The sequence below is a fragment of the Notamacropus eugenii genome, chromosome 1 (assembly GCF_028372415.1).
Source record: "Notamacropus eugenii isolate mMacEug1 chromosome 1, mMacEug1.pri_v2, whole genome shotgun sequence".
In the NCBI taxonomy this organism is placed as follows: domain Eukaryota; kingdom Metazoa; phylum Chordata; class Mammalia; order Diprotodontia; family Macropodidae; genus Notamacropus; species Notamacropus eugenii.
Genome location: NC_092872.1, coordinates 492,475,484 through 492,501,044, shown reverse-complemented (window position 1 = coordinate 492,501,044; position 25,561 = coordinate 492,475,484). Strand labels below are relative to the sequence as shown.

General features: G+C 37.4%; 1 protein-coding gene and 1 long non-coding RNA gene across 5 annotated transcripts in view; one reads left to right on the top strand and one right to left on the bottom strand.

The window, feature by feature from the left end:
* Positions 1–7,616, top strand: part of LOC140519711 (epididymal-specific lipocalin-8-like) — a 30,314-nt gene extending 22,698 nt beyond the window's left edge. For all 3 annotated transcript variants that reach the window (XM_072633019.1, XM_072633020.1, XM_072633018.1), the window contains exons 4-7: positions 4,485–4,589; positions 5,162–5,263; positions 5,354–5,379; positions 7,308–7,616. In XM_072633019.1, coding sequence (XP_072489120.1) covers positions 4,485–4,589; positions 5,162–5,263; positions 5,354–5,379; positions 7,308–7,352 — 278 coding nt within the window. In that variant the 3' untranslated portion in view covers positions 7,353–7,616. The remainder of the gene's footprint in view (positions 1–4,484; positions 4,590–5,161; positions 5,264–5,353; positions 5,380–7,307) is intronic.
* The window catches only part of LOC140519712 (uncharacterized), an 83,840-nt gene that overhangs the window by 30,891 nt on the left and 27,388 nt on the right, over positions 1–25,561 (bottom strand). The window lies entirely within an intron of this gene.

Below are 25,561 nucleotides of genomic sequence, written 5' to 3'. Positions count from 1 at the left end.
TTGTAACTCATTATCTGCTTCTTGTTGAAGTATATTGGACTCTATTATCTCTCCTGGGTTTTTCAGTTCACCTGTCATTGAATTTATGGTTAGAAACCCAGTTCAGTTTTGAGGACTGATCATACTCCCTAGTTGAAGTAAATCTCCCCAGGGCCCTACTTTCTCAAACAGAGACATTGTGGTGAGTACATTGTTTTAATTTTATCCCAGAAATCTCTGTTTTTTTTTTTTTTTTTAATAAGTAGTACTAACTGTACTGGCTAGAAAATTCTGAAAAGTTGTTGACCTTTAGCATTCTTCTCCTTAGCCACATATCACAGCCAGATCTCTCTCTCTCTCTCTCTTTCTCTAATCTATCTTTATAGACTCACTGTGCATCACTACCCTTTTGGTAATCTATGATTTAGCCAAACTGACATCACCATTCTCCACACAAGACAATCCATCTCCTGTTTCCTTGTCTTTGCATAGGCTATCCCATATTCCTGAAATTTGCTCCCTCTTCAATTCTGCTGCATATAATTTTAGTTATTTCAAGACTCAACTCTAGCACCATATTCTACATGGAAGCTTTACCTCCATACTTGCCAGGGTCCTTCTTTCCTCATTAAATTACTTTGTATTGGTTTTTTGTTCTAATATATGTTCACACCATCTTTCCCAATAAAAATTGCAGGCTCCTTGAGAGTAAGGAGTATATCCTTTTTGTCACCGTATTCCCAGAGACAAATGGAAATACACAATGCTTGGTGTATTGTAGGTATTTGACAATACTCGTTGGTTAGTTTATTTTGTGGTTGTTCAGTTGTTTCAGTCATGTTTGACTGTTTTTAAACCCATTGGTTTTTTTTTGGTAAAGATACTGAAGCTGTTTGCCATTTCCTTTTCTAGCTGATTTTACAGACGAGGAAACTGAAACAAACAGGGTTAGGTGACTTGCTCAGGTCACACGGCTAATAAGTGTCTAAGACTGGATTTGAACTCAGGTCTTCCTGACTCCAGGCTCAGTGCTCTATCCACTCAAGCATCTAGCTGCCCCTGACTTATTTTAGATGAATTTATATTTTATTAGTCACAATATCTACATATATCTAAAAATAGCAATCCATGTAAATACTGTGAACATGGGCTCTGTAATGCTTGTACTAACCAATTAAATATGCTAGAGCTTCCCTTTTTCACAGGGGAATCAATGGGACAAATGGAGCAGCCCAACAACTAGCCAATCAGAGGGACTTCTGATGCCTAGGGCTACTTGACATACAAGTGATCCTTTTCGAAGTAAACTTTAGCTGAACTTAGAGATGCCCTAACTGTTGAAACCAGTCTTGACAAGCATAGAGAAAAAAGCAAACATCTTGGTTTCTGACTAATCTAAGGGGAGAGCAGACCTCTTGATTCTGGACTTATCTAAAGAGCAGCTAATACCCTGCTTTCTGCTTTATTATATCTACAAATATTCTTCTTTCTAGACCCCCACTTGGTACCTGAGTTCCCAATTTATTGTGTTTCTCCCTTAATCCCAACTTACAAAAAATATAAATACCTCACCCTTTCCAATTCCCCTTGGGACAAATGAGAAAACCATTTCACTGTTTCAGCTTGCAAACTTCTTCTCAGGCAAAAAATGCAGTTATAATCTTTGTAAACTGTGATTGGATTCTGGTTCATTCTGGGTTCCCCTTTTGAACCTGAGATTTCTTCCATTTTATCAGTTCACAGGTGTTTTCATTTTAACATTAAAAAATATTTTTATTTAGTCTAGAAGAAGTGTGTTTATTTGTTTATGGATTTACAGATCTCTTACAATTACTCTATTATAACCTCAAGATTGCTTGTCCTATAGTTTGGGAAGCACTGACCATCATCCTAAACTATTATATCTTCACTAGCCCTCCTCTTTGGAAACACCCATCTGAGTACTTGATATGTTTTCATTTCTTTCCTACTTTTGAAAACCATGATTTCTCCCAGATGTCTGTAGACTCATCTTTCATTATAAAATCTGGTAGACTTTTGTTCCTGGTTTTGAGTATCAGTTAAAGTCACTATAATCTATTCAGCCATTATAGTGACCTAGAAATGTCTGAAATCAGGTTCTCAAGGTTTGAAAATAGAAAAATATTTGTCTGAACCCCTAGAGAATCAAGAGACTCCTCCATTCTTCTGGTGGGTGAATCCTTTTTCCCTCACTGTGTCCCTTCCTTCCCCTGGAAATTGTATAGTCTCTGCAACGTTTTTTTTTTTTTTTATCACTTTTGGTGGAGACTAGCCTACACGTCATTACTCTGTGCTTTGTTGCTCTTTCACTTAAAACTCTTGTTCCATTGGCATTTTATCACTGTTTCCATTTTCCTCTGCTCCTAGGGATATTTGTTGATGTTGTTCATTCATTTCGGTAGTATCTGACTCTTTGCGACCCCATTTGGGATTTTCTTGGCACATATACTAAAGTAGTTTGTCATTTCCTTCTCCAGCTTATTTTACAGATGAGGAACTGAGGCAAATAAGGTTAAATGATTTGCCTGGGGTCATACAGCTAGTAAGTGTATGAGACTGAATTTGAACTCAGGTCTTCCTGATTGCAGGGCTGTCATTCTATCCACTGTATTGCCTAGCTGCCCTAGAATGGGTTATGGCTCCTTAATCTTTCTTGGTATTGTCAATGTCCTCAACTCTGCTTTAATGCTCTCTTTGGTCTATCTCTTCTCCAAGCAGGTATTGGCAGCTCTTGAATAGCTAGACTGTGAACCATTTTTACTGAAGCTTTATCTGACAGTGTTATGGCTTTGCCCACCATTGGGTCCTTGAATACTTCTGTCATATTTAAACACTCCAATATAATACATTTGCATCCTACAGTTCCATTCCTCTCCCTCATCCCCACAGTGGATCCCTTCAGGTGTCTATGAGAACCCCTGTTTTTGGTGAGTTCAGAAAATTCTCTTTTTAGCACTTTTTATTGACCCCATGATGATTCCATAGTTCCTTATTTCCTTTGTTAGCTGAATCATATATATTCATCCTCTTGTGTCAGGTCCTTAGACTGAGTATTTTGGTGTTTTGGAAAGATATTCTCATTCTCTTTCCATTCCATTCTTATTTCTTTGCCTTTCTATCTCCTATTTATTCCTTGGGTAGAGGTGGTTGGGGTTATTTGTATAACCCCAGACTGTTTCTCAGACATCTTTCAAAAGAGAGAGGGGGAAGCATAGAGCTCCCAGTTTCTAGCAGCTGCTCATCATATCTATCTTTGGAGAGGGATAATGTTTCTCTGAAGGTGAACATTTATTTTCTTATTAATGGGGTACTTTGGTGCATGTGCTTCAACCTCAATTCTAAAATCACATTTAACTCTAAAAATCACATTTCTCTCTAACCTCAAAACACTATCCCAGGTAGTTTCTCCCCAGCCCAAGGGCACAGCTTGCCCTAGGAAAACTTTTATCTCTTTTCCTGATACAGTAGCCAGCTGCACTTATTGAATTTATTAGTTTGAACCAGCTGTGTCCTGACTGAACTGGCTGTGCACTGAGTCATAACGACATTTACTACTCACTGATATGTATTCTAGACTTAGACATACGTATATTCCCTTACATTTATCTTGTCTAACAAGACATTGATGAGAACAGCCTGGTATTCCTTGGTCCATCCTCACCATTAGTTGACTTAGTGATGTTTCAGGCCTAAAACCACACCTCCATGTAGCTCAACCTTGGGTCATTTCCTGATGAACTTTGGGTAAAATACCTGTGTAGGAGATGCTAAACGTGCATGTTCTTTTAAGAACTAACCACTCTTTAACCACCCCCTAATCTCAGCCTGAATTACCTATCATCACACTTGGCACATGTTTTATTATAGAATATCCTACATAAACTTTAATTGTACCCCTCTAAGGTTGAAGGTTCCCTAAGAACTCTCACCTGCTGAAAAGCATAATAAATCTTTACCTCAACTTCAAGAATGCTTGAGTCTGCGAATTCATTCCAGGCAACCTGCTCCTGGTACTTTGATCTTCCAGCCCTCATCATCCACTGTAACCCATATTTAAAGATGGGGTAAAAAGGCATTTCATAAGATGTTCAAAGGTTAAGAAGAAACACACTCTTTTCAAGCATGGTCTTTAGCTATTTTGCTGTTGTTTAGTCATTTTCGGTCATGTTTGACTATTAATGACTCCATTTGGGGATTTCTTGGCAAAGATACTAGAGTGATTTGCCATTTCCTTCTTCCATTCATTTTATGGTTGAGAAAACTGAGGCAAATAGGGTTAAGTGACTTGCTCAGGGTCACACAGCTAGTAAGTGTCTGAGGCCAACTTTGAACTCAGGAAGATGAGTCTTCCTGACTCCAGGTCCAGTACTCTATCCACTTCACCACCTAACTGCCACAATTTAGCTATTATTCTATTTATTTTGATATTAATTCTATTCAAGATTTTCAGTTAATAACATATGATGCCTTTTGTTTTCTTTCAGATTCTAGAGAATTCCAGGTGATGGGCACAGATTATGAGAATTATGCTATTCTGGAATTTGTTTTGCTTTTGAAAAAGAAGAGACATATTGTTACAAAGTTATACAGTAAGTTCAGGGCCCCAATACTAGGGAAGCAGAGAGAAAATGCCTTGAGGGGATGGACAGTAGATGTGAGAGATCTGAGGGAAACTCAGCACAATGAGTCTGTCTCTAATCAGGCTGTCTGCATTTTGGTCCTAGACATAGATAAAGGAGTAGGTTGGGGGTGGATGGATAGTATAGTTAGACTCCTTCAACCAGTAGATCAGACCTAATTCTCCTCTATCTGCCCTGTCTGATCTCAAAACTGACTCTATCCCTTTTCCTTACTACAAAAGAGAAAAATAAGCCCTTTTGGGTACTACTCTGGGATGGGGAGGAGGGAAATGAGGCCACAGTAATGAAATAGATATGAAGGACCATTGCCAGTTCCATGGACCTGCAGCTAGTTATTCCCCTCAGTTCCATTTCTAGGGTGATATTTTCCTCTTACAGACCCAGGGGGACTCAGATTTCATAGCTTTTCTATTAATTCTGCCCCCATATACCCAATAGATATCTCGGTTGTTGTTTTTGTAATATTCCCTTGGTGCCTTCATAGCCGACAAAGCCAGCTTTCTCTTATGCTTTGTTCACAGGTCGAAATTCTTCCCCCAAACCTAATGACATCAACATATTCAAAGAATTCTGGGCTGAAAGAGATTATACTGAAGAACAGATATATATGCTCCAAACGGATGGTAAAACATGACTCCTTCTTCTAGGCAGAATTCATCCTACTCTGATGCCTGGGATTCTTTCCTAATCCCTGATTTTCTTTGTTTCCACAGAAAAATGCACAAAGATGATCCTATATGTGAGTCTCTCTGAACTATCCTTCCAGTGGACAAGAGATCTGACTTCTGTATTCCATGACTTGGTGTCCTAGGAAGACAGCTTTAACTGTTTAGCACTTAAAGGAATGACAATTGTTTCTCCTCTCTCTCCAAATGCAACACGATTTAAAAAGGATGCTATGGGGATAGAGGGAAAATTCATGCTGTGGTCCTAAAAATCTTTAGATGCTCTTAGGATAGTGACCTAAACCCCCAGAGACTCAGAACTCTAGGGGATGCTGAGGGTTTTGGAGTGGTTTTCTAGTTCTAGAGAGCATAAGTCCTCATAAGTATCTTTCCTTAACTTATTATCATTTGATATTGTTTATGCATAATAGAGGGGGCAACTAGGTTGCACAATGGATAGAGCACCAGGCTTGGAGTCAAGAATTTGAGTTCAAATCTGGCTGCAAACTCTCATTAGTTGTGTGACCCTGGGCAAGTCACTTAACCCTATTTGCCTCAGTTTTGCCATTTCTAAAATGAGTTGGCGAAGGAAATAGTAAACTACTCTAGTATCTCTGCCAAGAAAATCTCAAGTGGGCTTACCAAGAGTTGGAAACACCGAACAACAACAACAACAAAATGTTATGTAGGATCAGTGCTCGAACACGGAAGAAAGGATGAGATAGCATTTATCCCATTCATCTTCAGGGAAAAGAAAAACCTTCTCTATCTGCTATTCTTTATGTGTGAATAGATTTAATAGGACTGCAGAGTTAGAGTTGGAAGAGACCTCAGAGACCACCAGTCCTTATATTGTATATGAGGAAATTGAGGCTGAAAAAGGTTAAATTGTACCATGAAGGTCACAGGGCAATAAGCAGTGGGGATGAGATTTGATCTAAGTTTCTCTGATTCCAGAGAAAACTCTTCTCACTGAACCACACTGCCTCCACTATCACACTGCCATTATACTCCTTTTTTTTCTTTATTAGAGGCACAGTTCAGGAGATTTTCCGAAATGTAGTCATCCTAGTGGGTATACTGAGAGTAGTGAAGGGATTGTTGTTTAGTCTTTTTTTTTAATCATGTCTGACTCTTCATGACCCCATTTGGGGTTTTCTTGGCAAAGATACTGGAGTGGTTTGCCATTTCCTTCTCCAGCTCATTTTACAGATGCAAATGAGGTAAAGTGACTAGCTCAGGGTCACACAGCTAGTATGTGTCTGTGGCTACATTTGAACTCAGGTCTTCCTGACTCCAGAGCTGGCACTCTACCCTCTACTCACCTAGTGGCCTCCCAGAAATCGATAGAGTGATGACTTTAGAACCCCCATACTAGGATTCATATCATGTATTTATCTTGACCTAGAAGTAAGGGATGGTACCCAAGATACCTTGCCCTCAATTTTCCTTTCAGTAGTGACTCAGGATTGCAGTTTTTACAGATCTTCTTGGTGGCCATAGTAATTTTTGATTTGCCTATTTTGAGGGTATCCAAAAGAAAATACAGTTTTATTCTCTAACATTTCACTTTTTAGGGGTCAATGAACAGGCCTAGCCATCTTGGTTATTTACGTGAGAACTCAAAATCATGCAGGCAGGAAAATTTCTGTCTAAAATCATCAGATTGTCATCTTAAACTTCATATAACATTTTAGGCATTAAGGCAGTTAATTTGGGAGTCAAGTCCTGCTTTTAATGGTTTTGTGTCTTTTTGCCTTTGTGTAGAATTTGGCTCAAAACGTGTCAGGGTATGAAGACTTCATACCCAGCTTCATTCAAGTTAATAGGGAAAAAAGGATTATTACTGACCATCAGTAACCGGGCTGCGTCTTTTTGTTTCATATAATTTCTATTTGATAGTTTCCTTACTGTTTTCCCTCCATCTAGAGAAATATTGTGAAATTTGGATTCAGTGTTGTTTTTCTGTTCCCTACACAGATTTTTCATTCTCTCGTTATAGGTACCCAGACGGAAGCATGTTATTAGGAGTATTGGAAGAAACTGATTCCTGAAGCACATTTAGATTTGATGGCACTTCTGATTCTGCCTCTATACTTAGTTCCTGTTTTTTCCCTTGCAAGCTTCCTTTTTTGTCCCCCTCTGAGTATTGATCAAACCTCTCTGAAATGTCAGCACTTCTTGCGGGAGTCTTGATTCGGTGGCCCTGAGACATGAGATAAACATCATCATAAAAGAACTGTGAAAATGGACTTTCTGTTTATCAAATTTTTCATGCATTAAGATAAACTTTGAGGTTTGTTAAATTTAATGCACTTTTCTGTTTATTTTTTCTGCATTGTGAGCAATATAGGTCCTCATGTGCTCTAAATACTGTTTTTCTTCCATGCTGGGAAGTTAATGAGCCTAGGAAAAGACCATGTTTGGGGCCTGATGTTTGGACACAGGATAGTCACAACTACTCACATCAATGAGTTTATATCCTGGGCTAAGCTTGTGTGCAGAATATTTGCCATACTTCAAAGAAAGCTAGAGAGTGAAAATCTTGGGAACTCTACTTAGGTGAGATGAATCTAAGGAATCCAATCTATGATTTTCCAAGAAGTCTGGACTTGGAATCAGGAAACCCTGGGTTTGAAGTGTCTCTCACTAACTGTGTGCTCCAGGTCAAGTAAGTTCACTTGTCTATTTCCTCACCTGTAAAAGGAGGGAATTGGGCTTGACTTCTAAGACATCTGGTAGCTGTAAATCTATGATTTTCTGATCCTTTTTCTCTTGGAGAGTCAAAAGCAAATGATATCTGGATCCATCTTAGGGATAATGTAAGAGAAAAAAAAAATTCCAAGGCATTACAACAGAAGTTTGATAGCCCCAGCCAGATGACTAAGGAAAGCAGACCAGGTATATGGGAGTCTAGGAGATGTCCATACAGGGCAACTAGATAGTGTTTCAAAATAAAATATACCAAAAGATTCATATAGTCTATGGGGAGAGGATTTATTTTCTCTCAATAGTATAGTCTGTACATTGACGGATGCATTTAATTAGATACATAAAAAAGTTTGAGAGGTAATTTCTAGGTAACTAATCATTTTATTAATGATGACTAGCAAGTAATTAATGAAAGGATTGGTCATTTGGCCGTCTCTCATGAACCAAAGATGGATCGTGGTGGCCTATTGATGCTTATATGACCTTGGAAGAGTGGGTGCTCCCACAGATAACAGTCAACTCTGGTTAACAAGTAATGAGAGAATGAATGCAAAGAAAGGTGGACCAGTTCTAATGAGGGCTGGGGATGCGGCTTTGATTATATCAGTTTTGCTCCCAGACTACCCTAGTTGCCTGGCAATCTAGATAAATGATCTATCTTTCATCCAAGTCTGAGTAGAACACAATAGGCTTCCCCACTTGGTTGAGGTCTGAATAAGATCGAGGAGAATGTTAAATCCAATCTCATTATCAACCCTATTCTTCAGGGGCTCATTTGACCTAGTAGAGAATGAGGAAATAGGAAGGGAAAAAATTCCTGGATCTCCCCAGTGGTAAATAGTTATAATATAAGAGAGAAATAATTATATCTCTCACTCAACTAGTTATTTTTTTCTAGGTATGAATGGGTTGTTATAGTTGGCCTCATTTGTCAATATTTATGTTATCTCTTTGTAAACCTAAATAATTCCACTGAATCTGCCTTATTGTTATGAGGGTTTTCCTAAGTGATATTCCTGGGAACTCTGCTGCTTTATTCTCCCATCACAATCAGTGTCTAAATTAAATGAAAAACAAACATGCACATGCACACACATGTTATTTGAGGGCAAATAAAGCCTTGATATAATTATCTTGTCAATTTCATCAACATTTACTATTCAATTTAACATGTTCAGAATTCCTAGTAGAGGCGGTCGACTAGAATGTGTCATCCACAGCAAGACAGGAGAATTGAGACATCACTCATTTGGGATATTTGCAGAGCTAGCTCCAGCCTTGGACTTGGTGTGGGTCTTGGTTTATCCTTACTAAAATCTTTTCTACTTTTTCTCCTTTTCTATCCCTTTCTTCTTGGGACTGAAAGATAGAACATGGAACTTAAAAAATTCAAGGAACAAGCACTGATTGTCAGGCAAAAATGTACAATGCAAGGAGTCATGGATCTGATGGAAATAGAAGATCCACTTGTTTTCTGTAAATAGTTTTGAATTCAGCTAGGATTATGATGCTTGGAAGTATTTACAAAGCAATTTATTTCTAAGCACAAAATAGCATAGCAAGAACTTAGTACTTAAGTGTAGAAGGTATACTGAATCAAAGAGAGGTCATTGTGGGGTGGAGTTATCTAGAAAGGCCACATGGAAGTGAAGAGTTAGGTGTTAGGGTGTGAATTGTTGCATATTCAAGGTGTGCAACTATAACCTGAGCAAAGGTCCAAATGGTTCACATAACAGGACATCAGTCAATCACTTGATAAGCATTTATTAAAAGCCTCTTATGTGCCAGTCAGTGCTGGGGATACAAAGACAAAAGGAAAAGAGTCCCTTCCCTCAAAGAGCTTATATTCTGGTCTGAGAGCTGACATGCTCATAAATAGATAGACCCAAAATGTGGTAGAATACATGGTAACCATGGAAAGGAATAGGGAGGAATATAGAAGATGGTGCTTGAGCTGAGCCTTGAAGGAAACCATGGAATCTAAGAGATGGAGGTGAGAAAGCTTTCAGGCATGGTGGATAGCCATGTCTAGAATTACATGACTTGCCCAGGGTTACATAGCTAGTAAATGTCTGAGGCTGTATTTGAATTCAGGTCTTCCTGATTCTAGTTCTGGCACTCCATCCACTGGGCCACTTAGCTGTCTATGTAACTTCCTTTACTTCCTGCTTATATCCCATGACTGATATATGATCTATATAATGCTGTATCAGGTAGGTATCTGTGTCAATCTAGTTTACACAAGTTATGGCATAACACAGGGTTATTAACACACCCCTGTGACAGTTCACGGGATGTATCTTTTGCCCCCTGCGAAGTAAAAGCTAATTGTTCCTGACTTTGTTGAGCCTCAGTTACAGAGAAGATCATGGTACTTAAGTCAATATACTAAAAAACCAAGGTCCATCATATCCTTTTAATATCATGCATTATTTCTGAAATATTACAAATACTGTTTTTAAAGAGAAAAAAATTGGTACAACTGATCAATATATTGAAAGGGTTGAAAAAGGTGCACAGTAACACCTATAGACTTACCACAGCCACAAAGAGGTAGACTGGGGATGTCTACTCAGATCTCTTCATTTGAGTTCTGTTTGATCTTTATAATTTTGTTACATTTACTCTTGATTTTTTGGTGTGTTATTCTTTCCAATTATGTATTGTAGTCATTGTATGTATTGTTTTCTTGATTCACTCTGCATCAGTGCCAATAGATCTTCCCATGGTACTCTGTATTCATCGCACGTATAATTTCTTATAGGACAGTAATATTTCATTATATTCACATGCCACAATTTGTTTAGCCATTCCCCAATTGATGTACGTTGACTTTGTTTCCAATTCTTAGCTGTCGCCAAAAATGCTGCTTTAAATCTTTTGGAGAAAATGCTCAGTACACTGCTTGTCTTTTTACTGGTCATACCAGAGTGATATGGAACAATTGTTTTTCTAATTACTCCTTCCTGTTCCATATGATTTGACAGTGTGATAATTTCTTTATTTCTTCCTTTCAATATTCAATATTTCAATATTCCTTTCAATTCAATATTGAGGGAGGAGAGTGGAGCAGAGGGAAGTATTTACAATCCACTTTGGCATGGACAATACTACCAGGTCTCATAGAGTCTTACCTGCTAATAACTGGACGTTAATTTTTGTCTTCTATATGAAGGAAAAGTCTTAATCAATATATTCATTCTAATTATTGCATCATATAAGCCTGATGGAGTAATTACTCTATAGATCTCCTCTGGTCAATCCGAGGTATTTATTTTCCTATATACCTCTCAGTCTGGGGCTTCAGAATTTCCAAAACCATTTATCTGGGTTTGGGTTTGGATCTGAAAATTTCTGTTTTCTCTTACTAAATCTGGTATTATGGTCATTTGCAAATGGAAACGACATATGTTGGTCTTGACCTTACATTGTACTTAATTACTAGTTTTAAAGAGGGGAGGCTGTAGGAACTTGACCAGGGGACTGCCAAATTCCTATAAGCTAGGTCATGATGTTGTCAGAGCTCAGATGCTAGGTTCAGTTTGGTTGACTTATTTAAAATTGTAGAGGTCTAGAATTTCCTTAAACTTTTTTTTTTTTTAACAATACTTTCCTAAATCCTGGACTTTTCTTTTGGGCCATGGTGAAGATTATGATAGTTGGCAAAAATGAGGACTTTGTATAATATCATTGGGGGATGAAGAACCAGTAGTTCCATATTATTGTTGCTGAAAATCAAAATTGAGTCGCATTAATTTTTTCTATTTTTACAAGCACCTTTATATAATTTTCATTGACTTTTAATTGAGTTTCAAGACTACAATGTGTCAGAGTAAACTGGAAGCTTGAAGAGGATTGGAGAAGGGTGGAGCTATCTTCCCCCTCTTTTCCCACTTTGCTCTGCCCTTCCCCTTCCTCGTGCAGGGTGGGGCCTTCATTTCTACCTAGGAGGAAAGAGTCCTATACTAAGGGGGTTTGGAACAGGTGTCACATACCGATTCTAGTAAGAGAGAGGGGAAAAAAGAGGCTTTTTCTTCTGTTGGTGCTTGTTAATGCAAGGTGGTAATGTAGACAGGGAGTTTGGTCATGTACACCTTGTGATCTCTGGAGAGGATAGAAACTGCCCTTGTCTGTGGAAGGGCAAGTGTCATATGACCTAGATGCAATCCCTGTCAATCAGTCAATCAATCAATCAATCACTTAAGAGTTCTTAAGCTCCTACTCTGTCCCAGGCACTGTGCTAAGTGAGTGGTTAACATCTAATAAGAGTGGGATAGGAATTTTCTACAATTGCGACATAGAGTTCAGTTATATCCCTTGTAGAGAAACTTAGTTCCAACCCTGACCAGTATCTTACAGATCTAAAAGAAAAGAATTTTCTATCACTGAGATATTCAGTTATCCATTCTTATCTTTATGGGAAGTTTTTAATAGTATTGCATTTTCACTGTCATATGTAACATACAGTGTACACCTATCTGAATATGCTTACAAGTGCAACAGGAACCTTAATTAGATTTACACTTCTCAATGCATGCAATCAATGTTAATATTAATCAGTGTGCAAACTATACCCACTAAAATCAAACCACTTCTACCTTGATATTTTAAAGAGATTTCAAAAGGTTTCTTACTGAATTAGAGAGTGTTCCCTCTGGACTGGAAGTAAGAGTTTCTCATTCCTGATAAGTCTTCTGACAAGTCTCCAAATTTCCATCAAATCTCTGTCAATCAATCAGTACTGCCCCGGAGCCACAGAGATTTGTTTGAAACTCAGGTGTGGTAAATTCATGGAGCCAGCCCTCCTTAGGGGTAGGCTGAGACTGCAATTTCAGGTTTTTTTTTTGTACTTTTAGCTACAGTTGTTTGATATTTTACTTCAGATAACTAAAAAAATTGTTGATAATATTTTGTAATTGGTGATGTGTCTTATCAGAGGGTTTCCACATATTTTATCAGTTTTTTTAAAGAATAGCTATATTTCTTACTATATTATCCCATTCAGTTACTTAGCTTATTGTTGATAAAACATGTATAGAAAAATGACTTACTCAAGACTGTTTATAAACATAAGATCAGAGCCGTAAACCAAAATGGAATCCGTTGTGCTTAAGCTGACAAATTATCTTATTAAGGTAATAGAACTTATTCTCACTATGTTATCAGTCATACTAAATTCACAAACTTGTTTCTATTATCTTGTTGAGATGCTAAAACTTATTCTCATTATACTTGTGTGCTAGGTACTAAAATAGAAAAATGAAACAGTTCCTTCCCTGAAGGAGCTTAAAAATCTATCAAGTAGAAGGAAGAGATGTATGAATAATGTATTAAGAGGCTGTGGTAGTGTGCTGAATCTGTATGCATGCTGATATTTCCCCTTTGAGATTTGCAATCTGTGTGGGTCACTTACCCTCCCTGAGTCTTTGTTTCCTGACTGGTAAAATAGAGGCAGCTAGGTGACACAGTGGATAGAATACCTGACCTGGATTCAGAAAGACCCATATTTCTGAGTTCAAATCTGGCCTTAGATATTTACTAATTGTGTGACCCTGGGCAAGTCACTTAAGCTTGTTTGCCTCAGTTTCCTCATCTGTCAAATGAGCTGGAGAAGGAAATGACAAACCACTCCGGTATCTTTGTCAAGAAAACCCCACACGAGGTCATGAAGAGTTGAACATGACTGAACAACAATAAAAATGGGGATAATAATGGCATCTGCCTCACAGGGTTGTTCAGTTTAAAATCTATTATCCTATGTACACATAGAAGCATTTACAAAATAAATGGAAGGTAGTGGGGTTGGGTGGAGGGAGGATTGCTCTACATCACTGCTGTCCCCTTAAAATCTTCTCTACTTTTGTCTCCTTCTATTCCCATCTGCCTGTGACTCAAAGAGTAAATGGGATTTGGCTTGGCATGGGCAAGTGAGGTTGCATACCTAGGTAGCTATATCCTGGACACCAGCTCTGTCTAGTCAGCTCTAGGATTTTATAGGGAAGCAGACAAAGGACATCGGAATTTTTAAAAAAATGCTCCACTCTAAGAAGATAAAATTAAGTATGCACATTGACAGAATTCTTTTGGAATTAGGGGTTATACTCTAGGATCCTTATTAGTTTCTCATGGTCTCTGTGTTTGTACATCCCTCCTCCTCTGGGCAAAACGAGGCCTGGTCCTATGGGATTGAATTAACAAATGATACTTGGAAATATTTGTAAAGGGACTTATTAATAAGGGGAAAATATGAAAATGAACATAGTATTAGAGAAGTAATTGCTTATAAGGGTAGAAGGGGTGTACAGGGAAAGAATGGTAACCAAGAGGTAAAGTCTTTTAGGTGAAAAGCTATCTGAGATAACTTCATACCTGTGCTTATGGCTAGCCTACTGACTAAAACGTTTGTTGATTGATAAACTATTGCCCCAGGTAGATCTTCTAGTTCCTGAAGGCTCTCTGGAGAGCACTGAACCCTAATCCTACCAGGGCAGGGTCAGAAGTAATATGTAGTTTACGTCAGTTGGATTGTCTGTCTTTGCCTGACCCTTGTAGATTGCCCAAATTTCTTTCCTCTTCCTCAGTATTCAGCAACTTAAAAACTATTTCTCTCTCTTTTTCTGTCTCCTTTTTCTCTGTCACTGTTTTTTTCTTTATCTTTCTTCCTCTGTCTCACTCCTTTCCTCCTTCCCTGACTCCTCTTTCTCATGTATCACACATTCTGCTAAAGTTAAGAATCTACACTTCCTGTTGAATTATTCAAGTTTCTCTTCAATTTCTATGATCTTCTTTTATATGCTGTTAATTGGGCATTGAATTGGACACAGTGAACCTTTGATTTTTTGAAATTCCTAAACTAAAAAGGACTGGAATTTAATGACGTAGGCAAAGAGAGCTCAAACTGTCTTTGTTCATCTTATCCAAACCACAAAGTTCTCACTGTGCTGAACTTTGGATCATAATCCTCTTATAATCTACACAGAGTGGAGTGAGTCCTTATTCTTGACCTGGGGCAATTGCAGAATTGTCCCATTTACGCTTTGGTCTTCCAGGAAAGACTAACACACCTAGAAACTCCTTGGGATTCACAAGGGATTGAGCTGGACCACCTAAGATGGGGATGAATATGAAAAACAACTCATAAGGGTTAGGGCCAGGACAACTGCTCCTCAGCAGTCCCTGCCAGTACCCACCCCAGGCTAAGTTGATCTTTGAGAGTCTGCATCCTTTTCGCACTCTCCACTTTTAGGCATTCTCCTCTAACTGGTGGTGCTCACCTTAGAATTGACCTTCTGTTGTGGATTGTATTGGACTCCAGAATTAGAAAGACCTGAGATTGCATCCTGTCTCAGACCTTATTGTCTGTGTGACACCCTGTGCAAATTCGCTTTACTTGACTCAGGCTCAATTTGTTCACTTGTAGAAATGGGGCTAATAACAGCTAATAGATAATAACAATAATAACAGATAATAAGTTGTGAGAATCAAATGAGGTGTTTGTAAAATGCTTTGCAAATCATAAAGGGTTATATAATGCTAGCTGCTATTGCTAAAGCCACTATTATCAATTGATAAATGATTATGAAGCATTAAGCATTATTAAGCAATAGTTCTTAAATTTATTATATATTTTTCTCTTTCCTCTTCTCTCTCTTCTTTGTCCTTTTCTTCTCTCTTTCTTCCTCCTTCCCACCCTCTTACCTTCTTCCTCTATTTTCTCCTCCTCCTCCCTTCTCCTCCTCCTCCTTCACCACTAGCTTCTCTTCTTTCCTTCCTTCCTACCTCTGGATTTTATTTGACATGGCCCACCATTCTCTTTCCCATCTCTCCCCTATTTCCTAATTCTAATTTTATGGAACTTTCTTAGACTGTACTGCATCCCCACAGGGTTCAGAATTACTTCTAGCTAATCCAATAAATTAATAGGTTCTGATGGAAAAATGGGAAAAAGCTAGGGTGCCACTTTATTACAAATCATGTTATTCCTGAGACAATGTCTCCAGGTTGTGTACTAGCACATTAATGATTATCTGAGATTTTCAGAGCACCATGGAGGGGGCAGTCTATAATACCATATGGGAGACCTTTTAGGGGCAGAAGAACCTTTCAGATGCTCTCAGAGTAGCACTGAAAAGTCAACCAGCTATTCTGCCTAATATAGGGGATATCCAATCTCTGGATTAGAGATCTCCTTCCTCTGCCCTGAAGGGCTAGAATCTGAACTCCCTGGGAGACTTTGATTCGAGTAAAGCAGAAATCTGAGTCAATCATCTTGGGGTTGCACTTCACCTGCTGCCTCAGCAACTTTGCAAGCTGTTGTCTTGATCTCATTGCTAAATCCACACTGCCCATGGGGAGGCAGAGTAGTGCACTGGAAAGAAGACCTTTTCTCTTCTCTTAGTGATCTCACCAGCTCTCATGGGTTCAATATTCATTGTTAAGCAGATTGATCCCACATTTCTCTATTCAGTCTCTGTTTTTCCTCTGAGCTCTAAGCCCACCTTGCCCACTGCTCACTGGACATTTCCAATTGGATGATTAGTAGACATCTCAAACTCAACATATGAGTAAAAATGTATTTATGAAGTGCTTACCATGTGATAAACACTGTGCTAAGTGCTGAGAATACAGATAGAAAAGCAACAGGCATATAGAGAGGTGGTGGCCAGGGAGGGATATTTTGATAGAGAAGGTGAATAAAAAGGTGAGATATTTGACATATGCAAAATAGAACTCATTTTCTTTTTGCCTCAAGCCCACCCTTATAGCTTCCTTCCCTGTTTCTGCCCTGGGCACCACCATCTTTTTAGCTGTGTAGGTTTGAAATTTCAGAGTTGTCCTCAAATCTTAACTCTCACCCTCAGTAACCAATTGATTGCTACGCACTGTCCATTCCACCTCCACAGTGCTTTTTTTGTATCAATTTCTCTTCAATAATGTGTTCACCACCACAATTAAGGCCCTCAACATCCCTCATTTGTACTTTAATTGGGCTCCCTGCTTTCAGTTTCTTCCGTCTCAAATCCACTTTGTTTTCTAGCCAGACGGATGGACTTAATTGCTTTCCTCATGGACAATATTCCATATCTCTCACCTCTCCCCCATCTCTATTCTTTTGCAAAGGCGTTGGAAGGTGCTTCCTGTTCTCATCTTTATAGAATCCTAGCTTCCTTCAAAGCTCAGTTCAAATGCTACCTTTTACACAAAGTCTTTGCTGATCCCCTTACCTGCTCATGCCTCCCTTCTAAAGTACCTCGAGTTTATTTTTGTACACATTTTGTCCTTGTGTGACCATGCTTCCAACCACTTTTAGGGCTTTATGCATGCTACCACTGTAAGCTTGAAATGTGACTCCTAATCAGAAATATTGTGGAGGAGGTAATGGGGGGCAGAATTGATGCGAGAGCTCTTTTAGAGAGAGATATACTTGTGGCTTGAAAAGTAGAGAAGAGAAAAAGAAAGACTTAGGAAGCAGCAGACATGTAGGAGAAATCCTTGATTTCTAACTTGCTTTCTTAGAGACTTTTGAGATTTTTCTCCTTGGTTGAGCTTGAGGTTACTCTTTTGTTTGGGCTGAGATTTTATCTTAGTGCTAGGTGGCCCGTGGATAGAACCTAGATTCAGGAAAGGGCCTAGATTCAGGAAGACTCAAGTTTAAATCTAGTCTCAGATACTTCTAGCTGTGTGACCTTGGGCAAGTTATTTAACTTTTGCCTACCCTAGTTTCCTCAAATGTAAAAATAGAGATAATAATAACACCTAGCTCACAGGACTGTTGTGAGTATTTAATGGGATAATATTTATAAAGTACCTGACATATATTACGTCCTTAATAAATACCTTTTCTCTTACTTTGCTCCTTTCCTCTAAAGAACTTGTTCATTCTTGTGGTTTTTTCTCCTATGCTGCATAAAATAGATAGAATAGCGTATATTCGCATCTGTGTAATTCCTCTGATTTCTTTTTGTTTTTTGCTTGGACCAAGGGGAAAGAAAAGGCAAAGTTGCCAGAGATGAACATAGAGTGCTAGGTGAGTGCACACATGGCGAGCAGACAGATGGCAGAATATGATCTGGGACATTGTCCATATGGATTAGGGTAATCATATTAAAAACTGGAGCAGTTCTGGTTGACATATTCCCAAGAGCAGGTGAGTGAAAAGAAGTTACAGGTAAACAGATTTGAAATGAACATAAGACAGAACTTCCTTAAAAGCAGAGCTTTCCAATCAAGGAATGGGCTGCCTTGTTATGTAGTGAGCTCCCTGTCACTGGAAATATTCAAAGACTGGATGATCATCTGATAGGGAAAATGTAGAATTTAATTCTTTATTAAATTAGAGTTTGGACTATAAGTGGCATGATGTAAGGAACAATGTACTGGAAGTTAGGAGACCAAGATTCTAGTTCCAACTCTGATATTTAACTAACTGGGCAAGGAAGGAAATAAGTATTTATTTAGTACTTATTAAGATAGGCAATGTGCTAAGAACTTACAAATATTAACTTATTTGAGTTATACTGTGAGGCAGGTACTATTTTACAGACTTTACAGATGAGTAAACTGAGACAGAGTTTAAGTGACTTACTAAAGGTCTCACAGTTAGCAAGTGAGGTCAAATGTGAACTTAGGTCTTTCTGACTCCAGGCCCTTCCCTTTATCCACTGTCCCATCTATCTGTCTCTGGTCCTCAGTAACCACTCCGGGCCTTAGTTTCTTCAGCAATAGAGTAAGGAGGTTGTACTACATGATCTCCAAGCTATCCTACATGAATATACAAAGGTTATGTGATTCCACCAATTTGGGAACTCCTTCCATCAACGCAGATTTCAACCCTTTATAGAATTTTATGGATAAGTCATAGGGAGTTGCCTACGGCAACCATAGGTTCAGAGATTTGCCCATGGTTACGAACCTACAAAACTGCAAGGCATATGTTGAACCCAGGTCTTCCTGCCTTCGAAGCAGCACACTATCTGCTTTGTTGCTTAAACTCTTAGAACTCTAAAATCCTATTATCTATCAACTATCACCTCTTTGCTCGTGGCTCCCCACATCCATACCTTTTACCTTGACCTTTCTTCAAAACTTGTCACATATTTCTAATTGAATGCTAGACATTTCTACCTGCTTAAGAAAATATCAAGTCATCCACCATATCTCTCTTCATTTCACTGTCAAACTCACAGAAAGAATAGTTTAAATTTGCTACCTCTACTTTCTTTTTTTCTTTTCTTTTTTAAAAAAATTTATTTATTTAACTTTTAACATTCATTTTCACAAAATTTTGGGTTCCAAATTTTCTCCCCATTTGTCCCCCCCACCCCAAAACACCGAGCATTCTAATTGCCCCTATCACCAATCTGCCCTCTCTTCTATCATCCTTCCCTTCCCTTGCCCCCATCTTCTCTTTTGTCCTGTAGGGCCAGATAACTTTCTATACCCCTCTACCTGTATTTCTTATTTCCTAGTAGCAAGAACAGAACTCGACAGTTGTTCCTAAAACTTTGAGTTCCAACTTCTCTTCATTCCTCCCTTCCCACCCCTTCCCTTTGGAAGGTAAGCAATTCAATATAGGCCATATCTGTATAGTTTTGAAAATGACTTCCATAATAGTCGTGTTGTGTAAGACTAACTATATCTCCCTCCATCCTATCCTGCCCCCCATTGCTTCTATTCTCTCTTTTGACCCTGTCCCTCCCCAAGAGTGTTGACTTCAAATTGCTCCCTCCTCCCACTGCCCTCCCTTCCATCATCCCCCCCACCCTGCTTATCCCCTTCTCCCCTACTTTCCTGTATTGTAAGATAGGTTTTCATACCAAAATGAGTGTGCATTTTATTCCTTCCTTTAGTGGAATGTGATGAGAGTAAACTTCATGTTCTTCTCTCACCTCCCCTCTTTTTCCCTTCACTGAAAAGTCTTTTGCTTGCCTCTTTTATGAGACATAATTTGCCCCATTCCATTTCTCCCTTTCTCCTCCCAGTATAGCTACCTCTACTTTCTTACCAATTCATTCATTTCTCCGTCTCTTGTGGTTTGACTTGCATCCCATCACTCTATTGAAACAACTCTCTCAGATATTACTAGTGATCTTTTCATTTCTAGAGCTGATGGCCTTTTCTCATTTCTTATTCTACTTGATGTCTTGGAATCTTTGGGCACTTGTTCAGCCCTTCTTCCTGGATCTTCTTCCCTCTCCTGGCTTCTATGGCGCTATTCTATCCTTTGAATGATTTGACCCCTGTTTGTCAGTCTTCTTTGCTGGCCTTTCATCCATTTCTCACCTTCTAATGTAGGTGTTCTGTGGTCTTCCCTTTTCTCTCTACACTTTTCTCTCTATACTCTCTCCCTTGTTAATATCATGACTCCCTGGATAGATTCAATGATCACTTCTAAGCAGATTGATCTCAAATCTATATAAATATCTGTAATTTCTCTTTTGAATACCTCACATTTCCAGCTTACTCCTGGGTATCTCAACTTAAATGTCCTATTGGTATCTCAAACTCAATATATCCAAAACATATTATTTCTCTCCTAATTCAACCTACCTGTAAAATGCCCTAGTTCTGAAAGCATACCATACTTCTAGTCACCCAGGTTTGTAACCTTGGAGTTATTCTAGACTTCCTGTTTTACCACCTCTCATATCCAGTGAGATACAAAGTCTTTTTGATTCTGCCCCTGCAACATTTGTCCCTTTTTGTCTGGTTACACGGCCACTTCTAGTAGTTTTTGCTTGAACTATTATAATAACCTCTTGATTAGTGTTCCTTCTTTTCTTTCCAATTCATTTCTTTCCTGCTCAAAAACTTTCAGTGGCTCCCTATTCTTTAAGGATGAAACCAACTTTTTAGTTTGGCATCTAAGGCCCCTCTGTAATCCATTTTCAACCTATCTTTTCAGTTTTATTTTGAATTAGTCCTCTTTCTGAACTCTATGTTCCAGTCAAATGGTTGCAGCATGTTGGGTAACAAGCTGTCCCTCTAACCTGACAAGCCACTTTCTGAATCTGTGCATTGAACAAGTCCTCACCATGCCTGGAATATTCTCCCTTTCTCAGTTCCATCTCTTTGAGTCTTTGTTTCCTTTAAGGCTTAGCTCAGGTACTACTTCCTCTGGGAAGCCTTACCCACTCTTCCTTTTTCTACTCACGCTTTCAAATTACATTGTGTTTCCTCATCTAGGCATACATTGTATTCCCCTAGCAAAATGTAAGCTCCCTGAGGGAAGAGTCTTTCTCATTTTTGTCTTTGAATCCTCAGCACATAGTGCAATGCCTTGTACATAGTAGGTACTCAAAAATACACATTTAAGTGAAATGGATTATTATCCCAACATTAGCTCAAATGCAACATATCTAGAGCCAAAACTATTATTTTCTATATCCTTAGAACTAGCCCCAACTTCTCATCTTCCAATTCTTTTAATTGTTGAGTCTCCCTGTTGTACAAGCTTGAAACCCTTGACTTACCTGACTTTTCACTCACACCATTGATTCTTTCTATAAATTAGTTAGTCAGTAAATGAGCATAGCAACTCCGTTCCTACACCGGTGGAATTTTCCCTGCTAGAGGACTACTACAAGGGAAGGGAAGTAAGGTTAATTATGACCTTGAAATGAATCACATCCACAGAAGCTGATCGGACCATGTCACCTCTCCTATTTAATAAACTCCAGATATGATAAACCTCTGGAGAATAATGAATAAAAATAGAAAGGAATATACCTTTTGTCAGTTATGCACAATACCTTCACAACCATGAACTAGGACATAAAAACCTCACAATCACAATCAATCAAAGGTAGAAAAGCAGAAATGTTAATGCAGCTTTTCCAATTTAAGTAAAAATTGTATCCAATAAAGAACCTTTGAAGAACAGATTAAAAATTAATTGAAAAATAATCTAATCCTAAAGAATGAATGAGTTAAAGAGCAAATCATAGAAACAATCAATTTAATTAAAGACAGTGATAATGAGACAACATAAGAGAGAAAAAAGAGAGAAAGAGTAGATCAATGAAGTGGGTATGTAACAAAAAAACTAGAAAAAACAAATTAAAAATCCTCAATCAAACACCAAAAATATAAATCCTGAAAAATCAAAGGAGAGAATAATAAAATTGAAAAAGATAATTTGAACTAATAAAACTAGAAGTTGGTATTATGAAAAAAATCAATAAAATAGACAAATCATCAGCTAATTCAATTTTAAAAAGAAAACCTTATTACCAGTATCAAAAATAAAAAGGGTGAATTCTTAACCAATAAAGATAAAATTAAAGGAATTATATTATTATTATTTTCTAGTTTGCCCATGTATATGTCAATAAAACAATCTAAATGAAATGAACGTATGTTTAAAAAAAATTGCCCAGATCAATAGAACAGGAAATAAAACATTTAAATAATCCTATCTTAGAAAAAGAAGTTGAACAAGCCATAAATGAACTTCTTGAGGGGAAAAGAGTCCAAGGACCAGATAAATGTATAAGTGAATTCTACCAAACATTAACAACATTCCAATGTTATATAAACTGTTAAAAGATAGGTGAAGGAGTTGTACCAAATTTCTTCTATTATATAAATATATTTTGATAACCCAACCATGATGTACAAAAACAAAGAAAACTATACACCAATTTCCCTAATGAATATTGATGTAACATTTTAAAATAAAAAGGTAGCAAGGAGATTTCAACAATATATCACAAGGATGATATATGATGACCATGCTGGATTTATACCAGGAATGCAGGACTAGTTAATATTAATGAAATTATAAGCATAATTGACCATTTCAAGAACAAAAATAGCAAAAATCATGTGAATATATCAATAGATGTAGAAAAAAGCTTTTTGACAAAATACAATAACCATTACTATTAAGAATACTAGAAAACATAGGAATAAATAGAACTTTGAGTCAACTAAAAATTGAAGCAACAAAAATTAACAACTTTAGCAAAGTTGCAGGGTAAACCTGCACAAATTATCAGCATTTCTATATATTACCAACAAAATCCAGTAGGAAGATATAGAAATAGAAATTACATTTAAAATAACTACAGACAGTATAAAATATTTGGAAGTCTGTCTCTCACGACACATATGGAATCTACATGAGCACAATTACAAAACACTCTTCACATAAATAAAGTGAAATTTAAACAACTGGAGAAATATTAATTACTCGTGGGTAGGCAGAGTCAATATAATTAAAATAATAGTGCTGCCTAAATTGATTTCCTTATTTGAGGCCACAACAATCAAACTACCAAAGATTTATTTTACAAAGCTAGAAAAAATAAAAAAAATTCATCTATAGGAACAAAATTTTGTTCAAGAACATCAAGATAATTAATTAAAAAAAAAGTGAAGGAAGGGGGTCTAGTAGGATCAGATATCAAAGTGAACTACAAAGCAGTAATCACTAAAACAATTTGGTACAAAATAAGAAATATCAGCTGTTTTTGTGATGGCAAATAATTGGAAACTGAGGGATGACCATCAATTGGAGAATGACTGAAAAACTTACGGTTTTTACTGTGATAGAACACTATTGTGTTGAAAGAAATGATGGAGGGGATGGTTTCGGAAAAGCTTGGAAAGACTTTTAGAACTGATGCAAAGTGAAGTGAACAGAATTAGGATAATGTGAGCCTGAAAATTGATGGAGATGTGGATAAAGTTCTCTGCATCTCCTATTGTATATATGAAGACTTAATGAAAGAGAAGATAGTTCAGTCTACATTAGTGAAATATTTTAAATGAAATTTTTGTCTTTGCAACATTAACTTTTCTTTAGATTTGATATTTAATAATTTTTAATTTTAAAAATTTCCTTTCTATAATTCTTGCTTTCTACTTTTTCTTAGTAATAAATTTGAATTAAAATTCATTTTTAATCCTTTGCTACTTTATTGCATTACTAAACAGATAAAAGCTGCTATACAAAATTCCATTGGGCTGAAACAAAGTATATTTTGTGCATAATTATAATTTTAAATAGTGTGAATTGAAATTATGTGACTACTTCAGAAAATTCATTATTTGCATTCATTGGAACTTACCTGTATAAATGATAACTTTTGTTATATTGTTATATAATGTTATGTTATATTATGTTGGCTTCTACTTACCATTCATTCAATATTTATTAAGTGCCTATTAAGGATTTGCAAGACTTTTTAGAGATAAAAAAAAATCTTCACCATTATCACCACTATTGCCATTATTAACAACACCATCTCTATCACCACTATCACTATCACCATAATTATCCTCACCATCACTTCTCAAATAACTTAGGTAATAAAAGGACTGACATTAACACAGTGCTTTAAAGTTTGTAAAATGCTTTATAGATATTGGTTCAGTTGATCCTCACAATAACCCCATGAGGAAGATATTATAGGTATCTGTACCTATTAGATATTAATAAGTATTATTATCTTCATTTTGCTGATGAGGAAAATGGAGTTTAAATACATTAAGTGACTTGTCTATTGTCATATAATATCAGAAGTAGGATTTGAACCCAAGTCTTTTTTTACAGTGCTAGAATCAGTCTTATTATTCATCTAGTTGATCCTTCTCATTCTTTTGAGGAGGTTTTAGTTAAGTAATTTATTTTTAGTTTTCAACATTCATTTCCATAAGATTTTGAGTTCCAAATTTTCTCCCCATCTCTCCCCCACCCTACCCCCACCTCAAAACACCATGCATTCTGATTATCATTTCCCCCAAATCTGCCCTCCCTTCTATCACACTCCTCCCTTTCCTTATCCCCATCTTCTCTCTTTTCTTGTAGGGCAAGATAGATTTCTATACCCCATTACCTGTATTTCTTATTTCCCAGTTGCATGTAAAAACAGTTCTCAACATTCATTTCTAAAACTTTGAGCTCCAACTTCTGTCCCTTCCTCTCTCCCCACCCATCCCCACTGAGAAGGCAAACAATTTAATACAGGTTATATATGTGTAGTTTTGCAAAAGACTTCCATAATAGCCATGTGGTGAAAGACTAACTATATTTCCCTCCATCCTTACCTGCCCCCCATTTATTCTATTCTCTCTTTTGACCTTGTCCCTCCCCAGAAGTATTGACTTCTAATTACTCCCTCCTCCCATTTTCCCTCTCTTCTATCATCCCTCCCATCACACTTCTTTCCTTCTCCCCTACTTTCCTGTAGTATAAGATAGATTTTCATACCAAATTGAGTGTGCATGTTGTTCCCTCCTTAAGCCAAATGTGATGAGAGTAAGCTTCACTTTTTGCCTCTCACCACCCTCCTTTTCCCCTGCATTGAAAAAGCTTTTTCTTGCCTCTTTTATGAGAGATAATTTGCCCCATTCCATTTCTCCCTTTCTCCTCCCAATATATTTCTCTCTCCCCCCTTAATTTTATTTTTTTAGATATCATCCCTTCCTATTCAACTCACCTTGTGCTCTCTGTCTATATATATGTGTATAATCGCTCCAACTACTCAAATACTGAGAAAAGTTTCAAGAGTTACAAATATTATCTTTCCATTTAGGAAT